General features: G+C 49.2%; 2 protein-coding genes across 3 annotated transcripts in view; both read right to left on the bottom strand.

Moving 5' to 3' along the window:
- Positions 1 to 1,288, bottom strand: part of Hgsnat (heparan-alpha-glucosaminide N-acetyltransferase) — a 31,929-nt gene extending 30,641 nt beyond the window's left edge. The window contains exon 1 of the mRNA XM_021219181.1: positions 1,075 to 1,288. Coding sequence (XP_021074840.1) covers positions 1,075 to 1,261 — 187 coding nt within the window. The 5' untranslated portion in view covers positions 1,262 to 1,288. The remainder of the gene's footprint in view (positions 1 to 1,074) is intronic.
- Positions 1,289 to 6,194: 4,906 nt separating this feature from the next.
- Positions 6,195 to 17,311, bottom strand: Pomk (protein O-mannose kinase). 2 transcript variants are annotated; one of them, XR_003842538.1, is made up of 6 exons: positions 17,244 to 17,311; positions 14,219 to 14,310; positions 12,284 to 12,429; positions 11,026 to 11,312; positions 7,624 to 8,657; positions 6,195 to 7,009 (listed from the first exon to the last, which is right to left on the bottom strand). XR_003842538.1 is itself a non-coding variant. In XM_021219489.2 (5 exons), exons 4-5 carry the CDS (start codon positions 11,302 to 11,304, stop codon positions 7,887 to 7,889), a joined length of 1,050 nt encoding a protein of 349 aa, XP_021075148.1. In that variant the 5' UTR covers positions 11,305 to 11,312; positions 12,284 to 12,429; positions 14,219 to 14,310; positions 17,244 to 17,311; the 3' UTR covers positions 6,195 to 7,886. The 2 variants fall into 2 exon arrangements, 1 of the variants encoding a protein (XP_021075148.1); XM_021219489.2 differs by having other exon boundaries at positions 6,195 to 8,657.
- Between the last annotated feature and the right edge of the window lie 3,605 nt (positions 17,312 to 20,916).

Below are 20,916 nucleotides of genomic sequence, written 5' to 3' on the forward strand. Positions count from 1 at the left end.
TGGTTATGAGCCACCATGTGGTTGCTGGGATTTGAACTCTGGACCTTCGGAAGAGCAGTCGGGTGCTCTTACCCACTGAGCCATCTCACCAGCCCCGGCAGCCAATACTCTTAACCCGGAGACATCTCTCCAGGCTACCTACCGTTCATTCTTAATGGTCTTCTCCTTTTCTAGTGAGAGTAACTCCCTGTGCAACTGCTCTTCACCTTATACAACAGCATCCCTTCCTGGACAGAATGGCTGGATTTCTACTTCTTAGTCTTTAGCAGTATGTTTTACGCTTAGATTTCCCATGTGGGTTTTAGACTCAGAAAGATCTTGACATTGTTACTATATTATTTGGGAGCCTGTAGAGTCCCTCAGGCCTAGCTGAACGTCAGAACTGCCCCCCCCCCCCCAAGCTTCAAAAAAGAGCAGCAGAGAAAAGTTCAAACACCTTGACCAGGCCCCAAACTCAGCTGGATTTTCTTTTAACTTTCTCCTCCCAAGGACGGGTTGTAATTGCAGATTGTAACTCACACTTCTTTGTGCTTTTTTTTGCATTGTTTCAATGTGTTTTTTAAAGTTTGGAAGCTGGAGGGGTGTTCCACACAGGCACCACATTCCAATTCCGATACAGAAAAGGTGGATGGATGGATAGATGGATGGGAAAAAGGCAGGTGACACACCTTGCCAGGTGACAAGCCCCTATCCCAAACAATGCATAAAGATAAGGGGTAGGGGTTTGGGGAAGAAGGGGGTATTCACTTGCCTCAGTCCTCGACCCAAACTATCCTCTCGATAGGAGTTTGTGAAATGGAGTTGCAGGATCCTGTGGACCTTCAGACCAGAGTCCAGAAAAGTCCCAGAATTCCTATTTTTTTCACCCTTTCCCCTGGTGAATTCGGAGACAGACTGAGCACCCAGCCCCGAGGCCCTACAACTGAACCTGGGAAGTCAGACCCGGGTCGCGGCTCCCGCCCAGCGTGGACCCGGCGCGACGCTCAAGTCCTGCGCCCCGCGGGCCGTGGGGAGGTCCGGGGCAGGCCCACGCACGGTCCCCGCTGCCCCGAGCCCGTGCGGTCGCTCGCTCACCTGGCTCCGTCCGGCGGCCGGGGGCCAGCAGCGTGGCGCTCAGCACCGACCCGGCCAGCAGCAGCGCTGCCAGCGCCGGGCCCGCGCCCATGCCGCCCGCAGCCTCTCTCCGGGAGCTGCGCTCTGTTCCCGCAGCCGAGTTGCGCTCCTCCGCCCGGCGCCTGCGCGAGCTCGACCCGCCCGTCATCGCCCGCTCCCGTGGCGTCACCGCTCCTGTCCCGCAGGGGAGGGCGGGGCCGCCCTTCCTAGGCACGCCCCGCGGAAGCTTCCTAAGCCCCGCCCAGCTGGGAAAAGCGTGCTTCCCGCTAGTGTCCACCATAGAGGGCAGCTGGGCTGTTTTCTGCCCTCTGCAGTGTTTCTGTCCCATCGGGAGAAAACCGCCTAAGAGTGGTCTTTGCTTTCCCAGTCATCCACTCCTTCACCATTCCCTGAACGTTCTAAATTCTTGCATCTTAGCCTTTCAACGAACAGATGGTGTTACTCACCTTCTAGGAGAGTCCTTAGTAGTAAAAAATGACTACAGAGCTTCCCCCTTACACGCACAAACTCTGGGTGTTCACTACCTAGAATGAATGATACTCCCCTGAAAAGATCTGTTTCTGACCTTGCACAGGTTGCTGCCAGTCTGTGGAAGTTAAAGGTGTCCAGGGATGAGGACCCTTTATAGAACCACACTGCTGTCTGTATTCCGGGAGAAACCATCACACGCGAAGGAGGGCAGGCATGATGCTTGTAATAAAAATGTAATTGCAAAATCGTGTGGGCAGTCTGAAAGGCCGTCAATGAGACGGCATCGTGCATGCAGTAGTGGAAACGAACAGACCTTCCCATTTCCACGTGCGAGAGTCGTCCGCAGGACGATGAAGGAGAAACTGGTTGCACTTAGCTTTGTAATGATGTTTATTTACTTTCTTCGATGGACTCATTTACAAATTCAATTATGCAAAGAAATATACCTGCAACCTCATTCAAAGAATCACATTCCTGTGTTACGAAACACAATAGTGGTCAAAATGATAACCTATAGAATGGATCCCAAGATCTAATGGAAAAAAAAAAAAAAAAAAAAAAAAAACCCAAAAACATCCTGTGCTGAAAGTTTCAGGTTCCAATGTCTCTGAACCTAGTACTGAACATGTTTCTTAATATTTCTTTGTAATAGGTCCTCAGACTGTAGCACAACTGATGCCTTAGTAGAAGAACCATTCAGGTTCTATAATCAGCATATAAAATGTAGCACCCACCAAAACTAAAACAAAGGCCAAATCCAACAAACCCCACAGTTCTGGGAAAGTCTCTAAAGATAATAACCTTGGTTTTGGCTTCTGGCTAACTGCTCTTTTTAACTAAAGTATTGCAACCCAGGATATAGTTCTGTGCTTAAGAGTTCACTAGCCAGCTAATAAGGATTTCCTACTGGCTTAAACCCATGTCCGAGCAGTCTTCTCTGGTGGACACCCCCACAATATGTTAGAAATATATTCTGGGTCACAAAGAAAGAGACCATCACTGCCCCCGAAGTGTCTGGAAAAGGCAAACTACTTTCCTCTTGGTCAGGAGTGTGCTCTGTGTATCATACTCAAACACAGCAAGATAGAAATGAATCTGGTTTTTATGATAACTCGGGGAGTGGCTGGAGCTCGACTTCACAATCTTATCCAGTTAGCAAGTCTGAAAAGAACTGGCCCACAGGAAATGAAGGAGCAAGAGGAAAGGTGTTGCTGTACTAAGGAAAAAAGAGTCACTGCTCCAGGCCGTTAAATTCCTAAAATAAGTGCAGTGGGCCTTTATGTAAACCAAAGGGAATTACAGGGTAGGGAGGATTAAAACATCCTCAGAAAAGTCTTACAAGGTAGGGGAGATTAATTTTTTTTTAATTTCCTGTCCTAAACATGTTTTATATTGATAGAAAAGATTCATATTTGATATTTCTTACAAATGGAAAGATAAATGCTATATTCAAGCAATGGTTAGGACAGAGAGATCAGAATGTCACTCCAGGGTTTTTGGCAGGCTCCACCTGGCAGCGTTCTTGTTAGGCTGGGTAGTAAAGAGGTACATGGACACACCCTGCATCATTCTAACATGCTTCATTTGAACTGCCTGATAATTCTAGAGTCCCAATACAAAGGCGGCATGACTGATGTCAAGCTGGAAGATCAAGGTGCCAAGTATTTGATAGCTGCTGATTGGTGCTAAAAGGCAAGGATTTTTTTTTTTTTTTCGAGACAGGGTTTCTCTGTGTAGCCCTGGCTGTCCTGGAACTCACTTTGTAGACCAGGCTGGCCTCGAACTCAGAAACCCTCCTGCCTCTGCCTCCCGAGTGCTGGGATTAAAAGTGTGTGCCACCATGCCCGGCTAAAGGCAAGGATTTGATGGGCCCAAAACTCCGGGCTGCTCCAGCACATTGTGAGTGTCTCTGTACTACTCTTTCAGAATCTCTCTTAACGGTGCATTATTTCATGTTTCAGACATAATAATGAATATATATAAAACTGATGTGGGTCTTTGCATCAAACGGTGAACACGAGGAAACTGACAGGGGTCATAAATAATGACCATGAGAATGTGTATCTCCTGAGACACAAACTACCAGAAGGTACACTCGGGGCCCCAAATCTCAGCGAGACCAGGTGGGATGCCGACAGCTGAGTGTGTCAGGCCCACCAGTTTGTCACAAGATCTCTGAAGCGATCACTGCTTGGGTGCCCACGAAAGCTCTGGGTATCACCTTCATCAAGACGTCAGTGACCGTCTCAAGGGGCTGACGCTTGTCTCTGACATCGACCCATAAAACGGAGGAACCGCCATGAGGTGCCGGTAGAATTCTGCAGCAAAGGGTCTCAGAAGAGCTGCCGTAGACCACCACCCCATCCCAGTTTCCAAATCACTGTGGTAGACCACACAGGGCTTTATGGCGCTCTTAAAAACACCACTCATGGGGGCTGGAGAGAAGGCTCAGCGGTTAAGAGCACCGGTGGCTCTTCCAGAAGATACAGGTTTGAAACCCAGGACCCACATGGTTCTCACAACTGTCTGTAACCCCAGTTCTAGGGGTTCCCCCCTCATCCTCCTCTTGCCTCCGCAGTACGGCACACAAGTGATACACAGACATACACACAGGCGAAACACTCGTACATAAACTAAATAACAAAAAAAGAACTCGTGTATTATGAGTTAAGACTACTTCCTGCCCTTCAGATCCAGGTTTGGTTCCCAGCACCCACATCAGGTGACTCACAAACACCTGTAACTCTAGCTTCGGGGAATCCTATGAAAGTGTGATTGGTTTTTGTTTTCGTTTTCTCCCTTCTATACCTAAAATAATTGTAAAGCAGATTTATTTATTTTTTGGTAGGGATTTTAAACAACCATGCCAAGTCGTTTGGAGCATTTCCAATGCCTTCACAGAAGCACGCGAAGGCACAGCGGACCGGTTCAGCAGTTATAGCAATATCATTAGTCACTTCCACCCCTGGTGGTTCCTTTTTATTTTTATTTTTGCTAAGCACAGCTCTTTGTTAAGAGGAAGAGAGGGCCATAAGTGAACATGACGTCTATGGAGTAGGACTAGGAACTAGGTTTCAGTATTTTACATTCTCGTTTGTATTCGGGGTCTACGGACTTTGAACTTCAGCATCGTTGCACTGTAAATGTCTCTGAGGTTGGCTAGGTCCCTCTTGAACCTACGCACAGCTGTGGATGATGGGAAAAGATGCACTCCACGAGCTTGTGCCGGTAGCCAGAGATGCGAATTACTGAGTTATCTATTTTTGTAACCACTCATCGACTCTTGTTTCTTGTGCCACTAGGAACCGCACACGGAGCCTGGAACGTAAAACCTGCACTCTGATCTTGCCGGTACCCTTCCCATTAATTACAGCGTAGGAGAAATTCCTTTCTTGAAACTCACCCCAGGGATGGCGCTGAACCAGCTTCTGCATTTTAACCTTGTAATGCAGCCCACGGCTGTCCTGAGGAGGGCGCTGTGGTTGGTACCAATGTCCAAAGGGTATGAGTTCCTCGGAGGGTTCTGATTGGCTGCCTCCCACTGACATGTACTGCCTTTGCTTACACACCGCAAGAGGATGTATAAAGGCTTGATAAGAAACTTAACTCGCCAGACAGTGGTGGCGCTCGCTTTTAATCCCAGCACTTGGGAGGCAGAGGCAGGCAGATTTCCAAGTTCGAGGCCTGCTCTACAGAGTGAGTTCCAGGACAGCCAGGGCTATACAGAGAAACCCTGTCTCGAAAAACCCCAAAAGAGAAACAAAACAAACAAGAAAATAAGCAATAAAACGTGGAGAGAGCAGTCACTATCAAACGATGAATCCCACACAATTGGCCTCATCCAGGGACCTGCTAGAGTTGCATGCTGCCCTCTCTGAGAGGCTTCTTCCACATAGTGTTTTCAAGGCTAACTATAGCATGCACCAGAATGTCATTCTTTTAGGCCGAATAATTCCATTAGATGGATATATGTATACTTTATTATTGACCGACATTTGGGTTATTCTTCACCTTTTGTCTATTCTGAGTAACTGTGCCACCAATGTTAATGGATGTGACCAAGTTTTCAACCCTCCTGGGTTTATCTTTAGAAGAACTGCAGGGGCGTGTGAGGAACCGCCCAACTTTTTTCCCAACATGCTTTTGCATTGTTAAGTTCCCACGAGCAACATAGCAAGGATTCCAATTACTCCACACCTTTGCCAACACATGCTAATGTCCTTAAGCTGATGGGTTTGGGGGAGCTTTTGTAAACCCGGAGTAAATGGGGAAATGTGTGCTTCAAGGGCCAGCTCAGATACCCTGCAAGTTCACTCTCCAGTCAGCAATGGGGTACAGAACACAAGACAATGCCAACGTCACCTATTTCTTTTGTCTGTTGTACCTCCGACTCAAGGAGGCAATGTGTCTCAAACGGTGGTCCTAAGAGGAGGAGGAAAAGAGGAGGGAGGAAGAGGAAGAAGAGGAGAGTGAGGAGAAAGAAGAGGAAGAGGGAGGAGAAAGAAGAGGAAGAGGGAGGAAGGAGAAAAAGGAGAAGAGGAGGGGGAGGAAGAGAAGAAAGGAGGAGGGAGAGGAGGGAGAGGAAGGAGAGGAGGAGGGGGAGGAGGGGGATGATGATGATGATTATGAGGAACAGCAGCAGCACAGGAAACCTGTTACAAATTCTTGAACTTCATTCTAGATCTGTGAAGCTAGAGACTAAGGTGGGCTCGGATGGATCTGTGACTCCAGAAGACAAGAGGCACCTTATGAGTGACCATTAATACATGTCAGATTTCTCATGTCTCCCAAATAAGGGTGCCAGCACCACAGGGAGACCTTTTTGTTTTTTTTATTGGGGTGTGGGGGTAGACAGGGTCACGGTATATAGCCCAGGATAACCCTGAACTCCCGGTTCCTCCTGTCTTCTGGGTGCTGGGATTACAGGTGGGTCCCATCATTCCTGGCTCCACCGTGTTTTAAAGTGTTCAGGCATGCAAGCCCAGAGCAGACATTGTTCTTTCTACAAAAGGGACACCGGATAGAAATATTCACACCGAAACTCCAGGTCAGCAGGAATTTCAAAGCACCATTCAAGGCAGGTAAGAAAGTTCCTTCAACTTGCTGTTCCAAAAATCTCTAGACATTCACAATCTCAACAGCATGCTATCATGGTGCACTTTGGTTTCTTAAAAGAAAAACAAAAACACAACACAGGTAAGAATGTTTTTGCTTTAATCCCAGGTGTGGGATACGGGGCTGCTTCAGATTGTCCACAGCAGCTGATTACGATTTGCCTCATGCTCTAGCCAGGGTGTAGTTTTGCCAGCAGCAGCCAGTTTCTGTGATTGTGTGATGATTGGCATTTCTGGGGACTTTTCAGAGGTACATAAGTGCTAGGGCCCCCGAGAGTCGGCGTGGGTTGTTTGATGTTTGCTGTTGGTCGCTGTTTGTGAAGTGGTCACGGGAGAGGAAGAAACAAGAAGAAATAAGATATCCTAGCAGCAAAGATCATCGCTCCAAGGAACTCGACACCCCCTAGTCAGCAAGAAGTCATCTAACAATAACACTGCCCACTTTCCTTTCTCTCGACTCTCTCCTAATAACACTGCCCACTTTCCTTTCTCTCGACTCTCTCCTATCTAGTGTTAGGGGGTAGAAAGGGAAGAAATAGGGTGGAAGAGAGAAGAACCCACAAAGTAGCTACACACTTGGCTCAGTGACAGGAGTCAGCATAAATGCTTCATAAAAAATCATCTCTGGTACTGACAATGACCTCATTGACAAGAAAGGGGGGCACACTTCTGACATCTAGGATTTTCTTTGAGCATTTGTGTGTGTGCACATGCCATGGGTCAGATCCAGGGCTTTGCACACAACTGGGCAAGTGCCTTGCCACGGAGTTAAAACATCCCCAGCTTCCAACAGAGCTTTCTGAATGAAAAGAAATTGTCTCTGAGGAACTAGTGGGTTGGTTTTTTTTTTTTTTTTTTTTCCCCCTTACAAATGGTCACTGAAAGATTTCTGTTTCCTACTAGTCTATAAAAAAAAAACAGTTACCAGGGCAGGCAATATGTCTTCAAGGTCACCATTTGATCACTTCCTTTAAACTGTGCAGAACCAGAAGCCTCTGCATCTTCACCAGGAAGCATCCTGAAGCCAGGCTTTCAGAACGGAAGCTGCCAGTCGAGCAGAACACTCAAACGTGCAGGCAGACGTAAAGGAGGGCCTAAGTGGCTGGACAGCCAGGGTCAACATCCAGCCATCCGAAGCTCCTCCATCACCAAGAGCAGAACAGCTGGGATGCCATTCAGCCGTCATTCTTATAGCATTTCTTTCGTCTGCGACATCACAGTGTCTCGGAGTGAGTGGAAAACCCTCTGGTAAGCGTCTAGCACGTTCTGAGCGGTAGGTCTTTCTGCCGGGTTCTGGCTCTTGCACGCCTTATGGATATCAAACAAATGGAATCTAACCATATCACTCCCTTCCACGTGCCCCAAGAGGAAACTGGAGACATCTGGAATCTTCCAGATGTCAATCTTCTCATCGTAGGAAGGCATGAGATCGTCTTGGAAGGGCGTGTCTTCTCCGTGGGGCCACAGCTGCTCCGGAGCCACGAAATCCCCGTGGAGCTCTCTGTGGCCACACTTTACAAGTATCCCGGAGTCGTGGTCCACCAGGGGCAGCGCGTCCAGGTCGTTTGCCACAATGCTGAAGTTACTCGTCAGCAGGTACTGGGACAGTGTTTTGGGCAGGTCGTTCGAGTCACACATGACCCTCGTGCCCAGGGGGCTGTGGTGCAGGTAGTTAATGACGCTGACGTACTCCATGGCCAGCTGCAGCCTGTGCTGCCAAGTGCTCAGGTATCGGTACTTTGAAAGGTTGAGTGTTTCTTCCAGGTTGCTCAAGGCACCTAGGGGGTGATATTCGGTGAGAAGGGTGCCGTCTTCCTCACAGTAGCCCACCAGCGTGACCACGTGCTCACTCTGCAGAGACTTCAGCATCTGCAGGCCATGCAGGAAGTCCTCCTTCATCTCCAGTCTGGTGAGCCGGGAGAGAGCGACTTTGTGTTCCTTCCATTCAGACAGAAAGACCTGAAACAGGACCACGGAGAAGAACATCATTCCCGGACTCTCTCCCAAGGTAAGCTGAGAAACAAAGACTTCCCAGGAGGCAGGCATGGTGCAGAAGACATGGAAATGACCCAGGTCAGGCCAGGCCAGGCCAGGCCCTGCCGCCCCAGAGCTACACACAAACACACACCACTCAGCAAGGTGAACAGCTAACAGAAGGGAGAGGAAGGAAGAGCGCAGTCAAGGGGGAGGTGAGATTCTTCCAAAGGCTGGAAGAACCCGAGAGCTGTCCTGCACCATGATGTATAAGAGCACAACCTGCTCCTGGCTGACAGAAGGACTCAGGACCATCCCCAGGTGTATGGCTCAAGGTGGAAAGTGATATCATGCACTAAGAGGGAGAAGCAGGCCTCACAGCATCACAGCCTCACAGAGGAGATTACCAAGTCAGCTGTAGTGACACAAACTTGTCATCGCCAAACTCAAGAAGCAGAGGCAGGAGGATGATGAATTTGAACAGTCTGGGTTATATAGTGAAACTCGACTTTAAAAAGGGCAAAAACAAGAGTCCCTCACAGGACACACGGACATGTTCAGAGATCAAGAGTTCCGCACAGGACACACAGACATGTTCAGGGAACAAGAGTCCCGCACAAGACACACGGACATGTTCAGGGAACTCCAAATAGAGACGTCAAGTAAAGAGTTGATTGTGCGGACCTATAGGACTCAGGGACAGAGGCTAGAGGGAGTTCGTTAAATACATAAAAGCAGCAAAGTTAGATGGTGGTGGCGGTGGCACACACTTTCAATCCCAGCACCCAGGAGGCAGAGGCAGGTGGATCTTTGAATCTAAGGCCAGCCTGGTCTCCAGAGCGAGTTTCAGGACAGCCAGGGCTACACAGAGAAACCCTGTCCTGAAAAAACAACCAACCAACCAACCAAAAACAAATAAACCGACGCAGTACAATTCAAGTAGGACTAGATGCTCGAATCCATCTAGAGGCACAGAAAGATGCTCTCTTAGCCTCATGAACACGGCTGTGTTCGGTCCAGACAGCTATGCATTGAGGGACAGGCCTGTCCTGTGTGGTATAAGGAGTCTGACAACACTGCCACTGGATGCCAGGAACAGCTCCACCGTCCAGGAGTGACAACCACGAGAGCCTGCACACAGTGCTATCTCCCTCCAAACTGCTGTGGCTTGAGAAGCAGACATCTATGGTTGGGACGAGGGACGAGAAGTTAGGAAAGGACTACCAACAGGAGGGAGGGCTGCAGACGAGGAGCCTGTGGCCATTCTCAGAAAACCGGAGACCAAGGGCAAGAAGCAACTGCGTCCAGGCTCGCTGGCTGCAAGGACTAAGGAAGGGGAAGGCCGTCTTCAGCTCGCACTCAGCTGGTGATGTCAATAAAAGCAGCTTCCTGGAGTGTGGAAGTCACCCAGGGGAAGGATGACAGTGACAGAGAGCCCAGGAGGTAGAGGGGGTTCACAGAGCTCTCCCGTGACAGAGACAGAGATAGAGACAGAGGGTGGCAGCTGCGGAGGACTGGGCAGTCAAGACAATGGACTTCTTTCTGTGATGTGCACTGGCTGACTCGTGCCCCGCTGGGAATGAAGGGCGGGGTGAGAACCACTCTATAAGCCATGTGTGCAGGAAGTTGTGCCGACTGACTGCACGGGGAGAAGATGAGGATGCTCTCTGCAGAGCCGTCTGTCCTCCTAACTCCTAACTCATTAGCTAAGGTAAAGGGTGAGTGTCTGAAAGGGTTGTCTGTCTTAGAGCGGGAGAGCATCACCGGGGCCTGCTGTGCTGGATGAAGGCTCAGAGCTCTCCCTAACTCTACCTGGCTTGCGTTTTCTCCCAGGACTAGGTAACCTGGCAACTGAAGACAGTATACTCTACCACTAGGTACCACACTTTTTTTTTTTTTTTAACTTAAAACCCTGAGACTTTCTTCCTGAAACCAACTGGAGTCCCCACCTTCGAGAGTTCTTTTAACTGAACTGCATCCCCGACCTCTCTCCTGAAAGTATCATTTCCAGCCTCTCATACGATAGTGCACTCCACACACCTGTCATCCTGCCTCCAGATGGTTTAGCCCTACCAGAGTTCCAGATCTGAGAACACTGGGCTCAAGAACAGACACACAGGGCCTTCGGCTCTCTCCTATTTGCTTTTAAGCCAGTGTTTCACTCTGTTGCCCAGGTTGGCCTCAAAGTCCTGCCGCCAGCCACCTTGTCAGAGATGCCCAGGTACGGCAACAGGCGCCACGCCGCCACAGCACAGCGCTCTTCCAGCGATGCTGCTGTTGGCAGCGCGTGGCTCTTCCAGCCACAGAAGCAGGGCAGCCCATGGAAGCCACAGCAGCGCACAGAAATACTCACTTTCTTCACGGCTCCCTCCCCAACGCGCTTCAGCTGCCTGACTTCGGTCCTCAGCTCCTCACAGGACAACCAGCGCGAGCAGTTTCTCATCCGCCCCATTCTGAAGTATCCCGGAGGACAGCGCCTAGAGTCCGCGGTGGATCGTCCAGGGGAGATGAAGAGCTGATCGAGGCAGAGGTAGAGCACCACGTTCATAAGGGCCATGGCGAGCAGCAGCCCCACGCCCCGGGGGAGCTCTCTGTGCGTGAGACCATTCCTGGTTCCATGTTGCTGTCCCATGTCAGTCCCTACGACAGACAGAACAGGAGACAACGAGTAGCAAGCACCATTGTCTGCTTGGATTTCCACAGAGGCGCTCCGATGCCCCTGGTGGGCTAGAGGCGGCCACACCCACTCATGGGTTCAGTCAGTTTTAGGGTCACTAGTAGGCTTGTGTGATGAACAGCAATCGTGAGCGGCTCTAATACACGTTATTCTTCATTACAAGCTAACGTAATTCATCCAGACTAGGTCTGTTTTCTGCCACACTGAGCTGATAGCCTGAACGTTTAATAAAACATAAGCAAAATATGTATTTGTGGGACTGGGACAGAATATAGACAAGGGTGTAGTATAGTAAGCAGACAGGGGCCTCCCGCAGCTAGCTGAGACGTTAGGGTGCTCCTTGGAAGTTACCCAAATGCCCCTGAACAAACTGGTGATATAGCTCAGGGAGCTTCCAGCATGTGCAAGATCCTGGTCTCGGACCCGAATCCAGCAACAAGAAGATGTTTAAGTTCTCTTCTTTTGGGGCTCAGGGGATTGAATGCAGAGCCTCAGTTATGCTAGCTGAGCAACTGAGAGACAGAAGCAAAAGCGGCTCTTCGGCAGGTGCACAAAGCGGCTTTGGGGTGGGGAAGATGGAGGTGTAGAGGCCCTGAGGGTGGGGAAGATCTCCATCTGCAGAGGCCCTGGCAATAATGTGGAGTAACAGATGACAAAGTTGTGGGTGGCGATCACCGTGACAAGATCTTCTGGAGAGATGACTCAGGAGACACTGGAAGTAGGGACCTAAAAAATCCAGGATGGGGCTACTACAGGCCATGACGAAGGAGTCATGATAGGGACCTGGATGGGGGAGCCTGCATGGGGATAGGCCTGGCATGCACCCTCAAGCAAAGGATGCTTGTCCCTGGAGGTGCTGGACAGAGACGTTCCAAGCTGACTCTCAGGCTGGGGGCCGTGGGGACCCAGCATCAATAGTGACAAAAAAAGTTACCTTCAGCTGTTTCTTTTTTCTCCCAGCAGGGCCTCCATCCACATGCCTGTGACCCTCAGTGACCTGCTTGGTCCAACATGGCAGCTCTCAACCTCTATAACTCCGGTCCCAGGAGATCTGGTGGTGTCTTCTGGCCTCTGGAGATACTGCATTCACACAGCACACAGACACACATGCAAGCAAAATACCCACAGATGAAAAATTAGAAAGGGGTTGTGGGGTTGGGTGGTGGTAATGGTGGCGCACGCTTTAAATCTCAGCACTTAGGAGGCAGAGGCAGGTGGATCTCTGAGTTTGAGGCCAGCCTGGTCTACAAGGTAAGTTCCAACACAGCCAGATCTGCACAGAGAAACGATGTCTCAAAAAACCCAAAAACCTAAACAAACAAAATTATATCTCAACTGAAAGGACTACTTCAACTCGACTTCAAGTCTTCTCCCCCAAATCTATTCCGCTACAAATTTCACATCGGTAAATAAGGAATCTCTCCTCCTTCTCTCTAAGCCCGGGTGGACATGGGTGGTGTTGGCACAGCAAACAAAAGAGACGCTAGAATTGACAGTTCACTGGCTTTCGCTTAGACCACAGAACAAAACGCTGGTGCTCATTCCTGCCGTCTTCAGGGTGCGCTCAGGAGACCCTGACTCTGCAATCACGTTGATTTCAGTCAGAGAGGCCACCTGAAGGCCACCTTGCCGGTTCACCCCACAGGCTTGGGTCTGCCCAGCTAGCTCCAGCAGGTGACTCAGGTCACTTGTTCATTATTCCACAGGGACAGGACTCATCTTAATCCCCAGGCGGCTCCCTCTGGGCATCTTCAGAGCGCTGACAAGAGCTGTGACAACTGTGTCCACTCATGGACTTGCCATTTCTCTTTCAGAATATATATTTTAAATGTATTTACATATTTATTTATAAATATATTTATACACACATATTTAAATATACTTAATATATTTAAAAACTTTATGATGATGATGATGTGTATGATGTGTGGGTACGGGTGAGCACACGCTACAGCGTGCGTGGAGAGGTCAGAGGACAACATTGTGGCACTGATTCTCTCTTCCATCTTTAAGTGGGTTCTGAAGATGTGACAGGCTCACATACCAGGCACCTTTATCCACTGAGCCATCTCTTCAGCTCACCTTCATAATCCTTGGAGGGACCAGGTGTGCCTCAACTTAGACCTTAGGTCAAGGGGTTGTAACTGTCAAATGCTAAATAGGCTCAGGAGTCAACGTCAAAACCAAGTGACAACCACATGGGTGCTGTGAGGTGCAGAAAGGGGACAGGATGCCCTGGATCACCTGTCTGCCACTCAGCTCCATTGCCAGGGTGTCGGAGCAGCCACTACAGAGTGCGAAACCAAACCTCTGCGGCTGACTCTATCTAACACCATTTACTCAACGGACACAAGATTCTGAACTTCATCCGGTTATGCAATTACAACATATCTCTTACCCATTGTTTACTGAGAGAAAAGTGGCCAGGATACAGCTCACTAGTAAATGCTTGCTTTGCTCCTGGTTTTTATAAAATCAGGTGGTCGATTGTAGCGGGCCAAACCTGGCATGGGATGATAGGATCCCTTCGAGTGTGTTGCAAACCTAAGTCATCTCACCTCATGCTGGGTCTCTGGTAGTTCTGTGAATGCTCACAATCCCTGAGTTTACATTGTAGCCCACATCTTTCTCCCAACACTCTGTGGGCTCCATGTCCGGATGCCCCCTCCCCAGCACACCCCTTCTCTGAGGTTCTCAGTCTATCACGCGGACAGAATCCATTCATCATTCATGACACCGATCAGAGTGACTCCGCTCCCTTGAGCTCAGAATCAGCCCAAGTCCTACATACTGTATCACCTGACTCTAGCCTGTTCTCAGCCGCCCTTCCCTCACTCCACCCTTGTCACGTGCCACCAGCACCCCTTACCCGGCCTTCTACAGCCGATCCCTGCATGGTCTCTCCATGTTCCAGTCCATTCTCCACGCAGCAGACGGGATCTTCCTTCTTTCACAAAATGCCTCAAGAGAAAAAAATATAAATAAAAGTATAACCACCTATTTGGTCTTTGTTAATCTATACTTGTCCTGGCTATATTTCAATTTTTCAAAAAAAAATATTTTTTGAAGGTGGCACACTGGGGACCCAACCCAGAATCTTGCACAGCATGTGATTCCCCACTGAGCTACAATACACCCCAGCTTGATCTCTGAGAAATAATTGAAATGTTACATATACCCCTGAAGCACCTCTGATGCCCTCCTCGTCCCTACTGAATGTTAGCCTCACGGTTGTTCCCTGGTGTCCTCCAGCTGTGGATCTGGGAACTTGGGAGGAGGAACAATTTCCTAGTCGCTCCCTTCAGAATCCAAGTTGGCTTTGAAAGTCCTCTAAGCAACCTGGATGAACGCTAGAACGAGGCCCTCTAGTGGACACCATCGAACTTGCGTGTCCCTAAGGTCACAAGTTGGTGCCCAACTTCTCAGGCATTGTGCTACTTGCAGTCCAAGAATGCTGTGCGAGGGGAACTCTGAGAGCTTGTGAGAAGACTCAAGAAAACAACACAAGAGTCCTGTGACCTCGGTTTCTTAGAAACACAGAATCAGTCTTGGAATGTGTTCTCGAGCTCCTCCCAGATGGAGAGGACAGGAGTGGATTTACTTCAGCAGCTGCTACTCACGTGCCTCAATGGAGGAATGTTTTCTGTGGCATGCGGCTTGCCCTTGTGATTGGACACTTGGCCCAGGTGACTCTCCTTAACCCTCAGAGGATAAGTTGTGTGATGCTCTGAATAAAGTTGGCTATGGGGTGAGACTTTCGTCTGCCTCCTTTTTAGGTTCTCACAGGTCACACCACCAGCTAGAGCGGTAAACATTCTACTCTACAACTAATGTTGTTTAAGGCACAGCATAATTGTTGTTTTAACTTCTTACATTTTATTTATTTATTTGAATATGGAAAGATGACACCTGCTAAGGCATACGTGTGGAGGTCAGAAAACAGCATGTAGGATCCAGTTCTCTCCTTCCACTATGCAGGTCCTGAAGTCAGGTTACTGGGTTTGACAGCAATCCCCAATCCCCACTGAGCCATCTTGCCGGCCCACCCACTACAATGTATTTTAGAGATGCATCTATTGTACTTCATTAGTTGTGACTGACTCTAGGACCATTCGTGAAGTAATTCCCCCCACCCCCATTTCTTCTCGCACCCGGTGTCTCCACACCAACACCATAGTTACATCTTTCTAGTGTCAAGTCTCACTCCAACCTCCTCTCATTTTTTTGTTTTTGTTTGTTTGTTTGTTTGTTTTTGTTGCTTTTTCAAGACAGGGTTTCTCTGTATAGCCCTGGCTGTCCTAGAACTCACTTTGTAGTCCAGGCTGGCCTCAAACTCAGAAATCCGCCTGCCTCTGCCTCCCAAATGCTGGGATTAAAGGCGTGTGCCACCACCGCCCAGCCAACCTCCCCCTCATCTTAACTTGCCACTGGGTGAATGCAAGCTTCATGGAGCCTAGAGCTCATACAGTTTTAGGAAGGAAAGGACGCTCCTCAAGAAAACGAAAGGTAGACTGGGCAGAAAAAAAAATGCTGCCGTTATAAATTCTCACCCACTACTCACACTCCAGTCCCATCTATGCACGTTCAGTCCCCTATGGTCTGGGTGAGTACCCTCCAAAGGCCCATTCATTAAAGACTTGGGGAGGCAGAGTCGGCTACAAGGACGCCTCGGTCAGTAACACGTGACCTGGAAGGAACTACTGGGCCCTCAGCCTGTGTCTCTGTGCTTCCAGGATGCCAGGAAGTAAGATGTCCTCCCCGCAGCCACCGTCAATTTTCCCTTCCACCGCTGGCTCTCTCCCACCATGACCACAAGGCAGAAGCAAAGAATCCCTGGGCTGAGCCCAAGTAAACCCTTCCCCTTTAACAACTGACCATAGCCAGAAAAGCCAGCATCACTGACAAAATGCTGCAGGAACCCAGAATTCATATTTTTAACTTTACTTATTTCATACGCAGGAGTGTTCGCTTGCATGCACACTGTACAATATGTGCTATGTGTGCCTGGTGCCGAGCGAGGTCAGAATACAGTGCTGAATTGATTCCCTGAAGCTGAAATTAGGGACAGTGGAGAGCCATTAGGGAATGGAACACCAGGTCCTCTGCAAGTGCTGTTAGCCACTAGCCGTCTCTCCAGCCTTAGCATCCATAATATCAGATTAACGCGGGAACCCTCCTTGCTTGGCAATCGATTAACACACTTGTTTCTTGCGGCCCGCCCAGGCAGCACAGAGCTTACAGGAGTGAGTATGTGTAGTCGGCCGGCCGAGCGGGAACTTCCGGCGCTGTTTAAACACCAAGGCTATTTGATAACGGTGAAAAAGGGCCAGCTGCTGTATGTCCACTGCTTAGGTTAGTCAAGGAAAATAAATCAACTAAATGAATTGCCAGTATGCAGAATATTTTACACAATTCGAGAAGGGGCTGGTGTCACCCAATTCAGACTAAGTCTCATTTCCCGATAACTATTTAAATAGTCTGGGTGTTATTTAGTTTGGCCAGGCGAAAGTGGGGGCATCAAATTCACTAAAGGTCTAAAACTGGTTTTTAACAAAGAGGGGGAGAGAAAGCGAGAGTATGGCGGACAGCCTCCGCTCACACGGTTCAGTAGCAGCGCCCGGTGCATGGTACTGGGATACCATGGATACCGGGAGAGGGGTGCACAGTACGCACCCGGAGAGGGGTTGCGCGGTGAGCATCCAAAGGGAGTGCATGGTGGACACCCGGAGGAGGGGTGCACCGTAAGCACCCGAGGAGCCAGCACCAGTATCCAGTTTAGTTTTCGTGAGCCCCATGAGAGCCCACTTTGGGACTGGGTCCGGGGGCTCAGGGGGGATCAGGCTTGGAAAGGCCCCGCAGAACCCTCTCCCGCTCCACTACGCCCCGGAGCCTACCTGGCGACCACCAAATCCGGCTCGCATCCCAGGACGCCTGCGCGGCCGGAAGCGATCGGAGACTAGCGTGAGGCTTCCCCCTGGTGGCCGCCGCCTGCCTCACACTGGATGCCCGCGCCAGCCTAGGCACTGTCCTGCAGCCCCTGGTTCTGATTTTCTCTATCCAAACAGGTGAAGACCAGGTGGCGGCAGCAGCAAGGTTGAGCCTGGGGCTGGGGACCTCATGGTTGCTGCGTGATCTACAGCTCTATACTCTCTGCCAAGCGGTGGCTGCCAAAGAGTGATCCTCAGAAAAACAGCACAAGCAAGTCGCAGACCGAGGCTCAGTGTACTGATAATGCCTCTGGCTTTGAAAACAACCTGTAAAGGTGACTTTGGAGCTTCGACCTGAGACGCAAAGCTCCACGTCACAGATTTCAGGGCCAAACCTCAAGTGATGTGAAGGCTGGAAGGTCTCAACGTGTCACACTAGTATTAGTACTTGATGTGAAATGGGAGGGGTAAGGTTGGGAAACGGAAACTCAGATTTACATATCATCTACTTCTAAACTGATTTATTTTCCAGATTTGAAATCAAGACATACAGTGTGTGGGTTAAAAACAAAAACCATCTATGTTTATTATCCAAACTCTAAGCATGTTAAAGGACTTGGGATCTTGATCTAGGAAGCACGAGAAGAACCAACAAAACTCCCCCCAAAGAACCCCTATAAGCAAATTTTGCTTCTCAGACTGACAAATGCATTTGTGCGTGTGTGGTGCGCCAGATAACTCAAAGGCCAGGAGTGATAGATAGACTTGCTGGTGATTGTGATCCCCCAGATATCAATGCTATATGAACTAAACTCAGGTACTGTGGGGCCATCTCTCCAGTACCAGGGCTATTTATAGTAGAAAATATACCTGGATGCATAACAGCAAGTATTTCAGAAATGTTATATGCATTATATTAAAAAGCCATTAAGAACACTATTTAATGAATTGTTTCAGTTTGAGAAGCTTTAAAACTTCTGGTGATGATGGAGGTAATGGTTGTAAAATAATGTGAATATATTGAACACCACTGAAATACACACTTAAAAAATGACTCAGAGAGGAACTGGAGAGATGCCTCAGTAGGTAAGACCTGGGTTCCAGTCACCCACTTGGCGGCTCATAACCACCTGTAACTCAAGTTCTAGAGGATTAGACCTCCTCTGCTTCTGCCCTCTGAGGGCACTGCACACACGTGGTGCTCAGACATATAAGCACACAGAACACCCATACACATAAAATAAATTCCAAAACAACCTTTTACAAAATGACTAAAATCAGGTGTGTTATATATGAGTTTGCTATAATAAGTGATGATGCTGCAGGGGGCCACAGAGATGGCCAGGGTAGGTCAGGGTGCTTGCCACCAAGCCTGGCCATCAAAGTTCAATTCCCTCGGACCCACATGGGGAAGTAAGGAAGGATTCTCACCTTGTTGTACTTAGATCTTTAAATGAACATGCATGGACGGACGGACACACACACACACACACACACACAAAACAAATAAATGTGACGTTAGGCTATGCTGTGATGATTCATACTGACATGAAGAGATATTCATGGTGCATGGATGTAGTGATTTTAGTGCTAAGCATTCCGCATAGGTCCACATGCTTCAACGGTCCTCTGTGGGGGAGGCTGTTTTGGAAGTGGAGCCCTGTTAGAGGATGTGACTCCTTAACAGGCCTCACTTCCTGTTCACTCTCTGTTTCCTGGGTATGGGTGCCAATCTCCCATGGGGCAGCCATCGAATCCGTCTGCTGCTGTATCGGCCTTGAAATGAATCCCTGTCTGCTGCTGTGTCGGCCTGTGGGCCATTGGCGTAATGAAACAAAGTAACGAGTTGCTTTGTCAGAGAATTTGATTACAATATGAAAGTAACTAAGACAATGGCTAAGGGTGGGAAACAATCCCATGCTTTAAAAATGTTTTTAATGTTGTGGGGAGGAGACTTCCCAGGGAGATGGAGCTGACACCTGAAACTTCTGTAAAGCACGGCTTCAAAAATCCAAGCAGAATTAATGGCAGGGCTACTTGTGGTGGATCGAGGAAGACTGGCATTTGGAGCAGCATGGATCTGGTCAGGGATGTCTGCTCTGGAATTCAGTATGGCTCAAAACCTGGAAATCCTCTGGTTAACCACGGAGCAACAGGGAAGACCCCTAAGTCGGGGAGAGGAGGAAACCCTCATTCTTGTGTTGTTCTGTCCCCTCCCTCACTTCTGCCTTTTCTTTATTCATCCCCACACACCTGTACCACAGTAGCAAATGTAACTGCCAACCACAAGCTGCAGGACCAGAACATAGAAGAGCCTTCCTTTCTACCCAGTGGAAATGGGACTCCGAAGAAGCCCAAACCAGCTCCCCTACCTCCATCCCCAGGCCCAAACCTGCTTCATTGCTCTAGCACGATTGTGGACGTGGGCAGATTCTTGTGGTTTTTTTTTTTTTGTTTTTTTTTTTTAATTATTATTTTTTTTGTATTCTTAGGGAATGAATTAAAGTCGGATCCTCCCCCATTTCCCTTCTCGACTCTCTTCCCAACAGGTCCCCTTCCCAGCTCCATGTCTTCCCCACCCCACCCCCACTCCCGGTGATGGTCCTACTAGGGCTGCCCCTATATGGAACTTTCAGGGCCAGCAGGATTCTGTAAAGATTCTGTGTGAGTCCCTAGCTGCTTCACAGCAGCCCTGCCTTTGTTTTTCCGCACACAAGTCCCTTGTTCTAGTATCAGAAACAGCCAGCGGGTATGAGTGTGCACATGCACATACAGGTGTGTACACACCTAGAGAGACCATCTGAGCATAGGAAACCTACCAATGGCTTCACCTTCAGAAAGGATTCTCCCTCCAAAACAGTGATCGAGTGGCAGTCTTTTCCCGGTAAGGGGAAGGGGAGAGAGCACTTCCCCAGGCTATGCTGGAGTTTCAGCTGGCTCGATGCTGTGCAGGTAATCACAGTGGCTCTGAGTTTAGGAGTGCAACAGCCACGGCCTGGCCAGTCCGCAGTCAGCATCCTACCGGCACTTGCTCCTCTGGCTCTTACATCCATCCTGCCTCCTCTTCCTCAGCCAGCTAGATGCCTCACGTAAGGTTGAACACCCGATCCCTACACTGTGCATTTCTGCAGATTGCTGGGCAGTTTCTTGACTGTCAAACTAGAATCTGGGTCCCTGGCCAGAGAACTGCCATGGGTTCTCCATGAAAACTAAATGTTCGGTGTACAGGGTGTGCTGGCCTTTAATCTCAGCACTCGGAGGCTGACTGACCTGGACAGCACACACTTGATTCCAACCAGCACAAGGCACTTCGAGAACTACACTAATGACGAGGGTTCTGCTCATGTCCAAAATAATGCTGAATGACATACAAACTCTTGAAACAAATGTTAAAGTACAAAGTATCTCAAAGGGGCTGAAGTGGCTGAGCTGTTGTGGGCACACACTGCTCTGACGGAGGATCTGAGAGACAAACACAGAAGTGATGGCCGAGCCGAGGGTGCGGAGCAGACTGAGGACGGACTAACAGAAGCATCTCTGAGGCAGGGTCTGGCTGTCCAGTAGCCTCTGGAGCGTGGGAATTATAGCACGTATCACCATGCCTGCTTGTTTTTGTCAAGGCAGAATCTCACTTGGTTGC

Source organism: Mus pahari, chromosome 19 (assembly GCF_900095145.1).
Source record: "Mus pahari chromosome 19, PAHARI_EIJ_v1.1, whole genome shotgun sequence".
Classification (NCBI taxonomy): Eukaryota; Metazoa; Chordata; class Mammalia; order Rodentia; family Muridae; genus Mus; species Mus pahari.

Excerpts from the sequence above, each read along its gene's own strand:
- Pomk (XM_021219489.2), bottom strand. The coding sequence starts at position 11,304 with ATGGGACAGCAACATGGAACCAGGAATGGTCTCACGCACAGAGAGCTC. Across the intron at positions 8,658-11,025 it reads GGGAGGGAGCCGTGAAGAAA|GTCTTTCTGTCTGAATGGAA; the intron begins GTGAGTATTTCT and ends GTCCTGTTTCAG.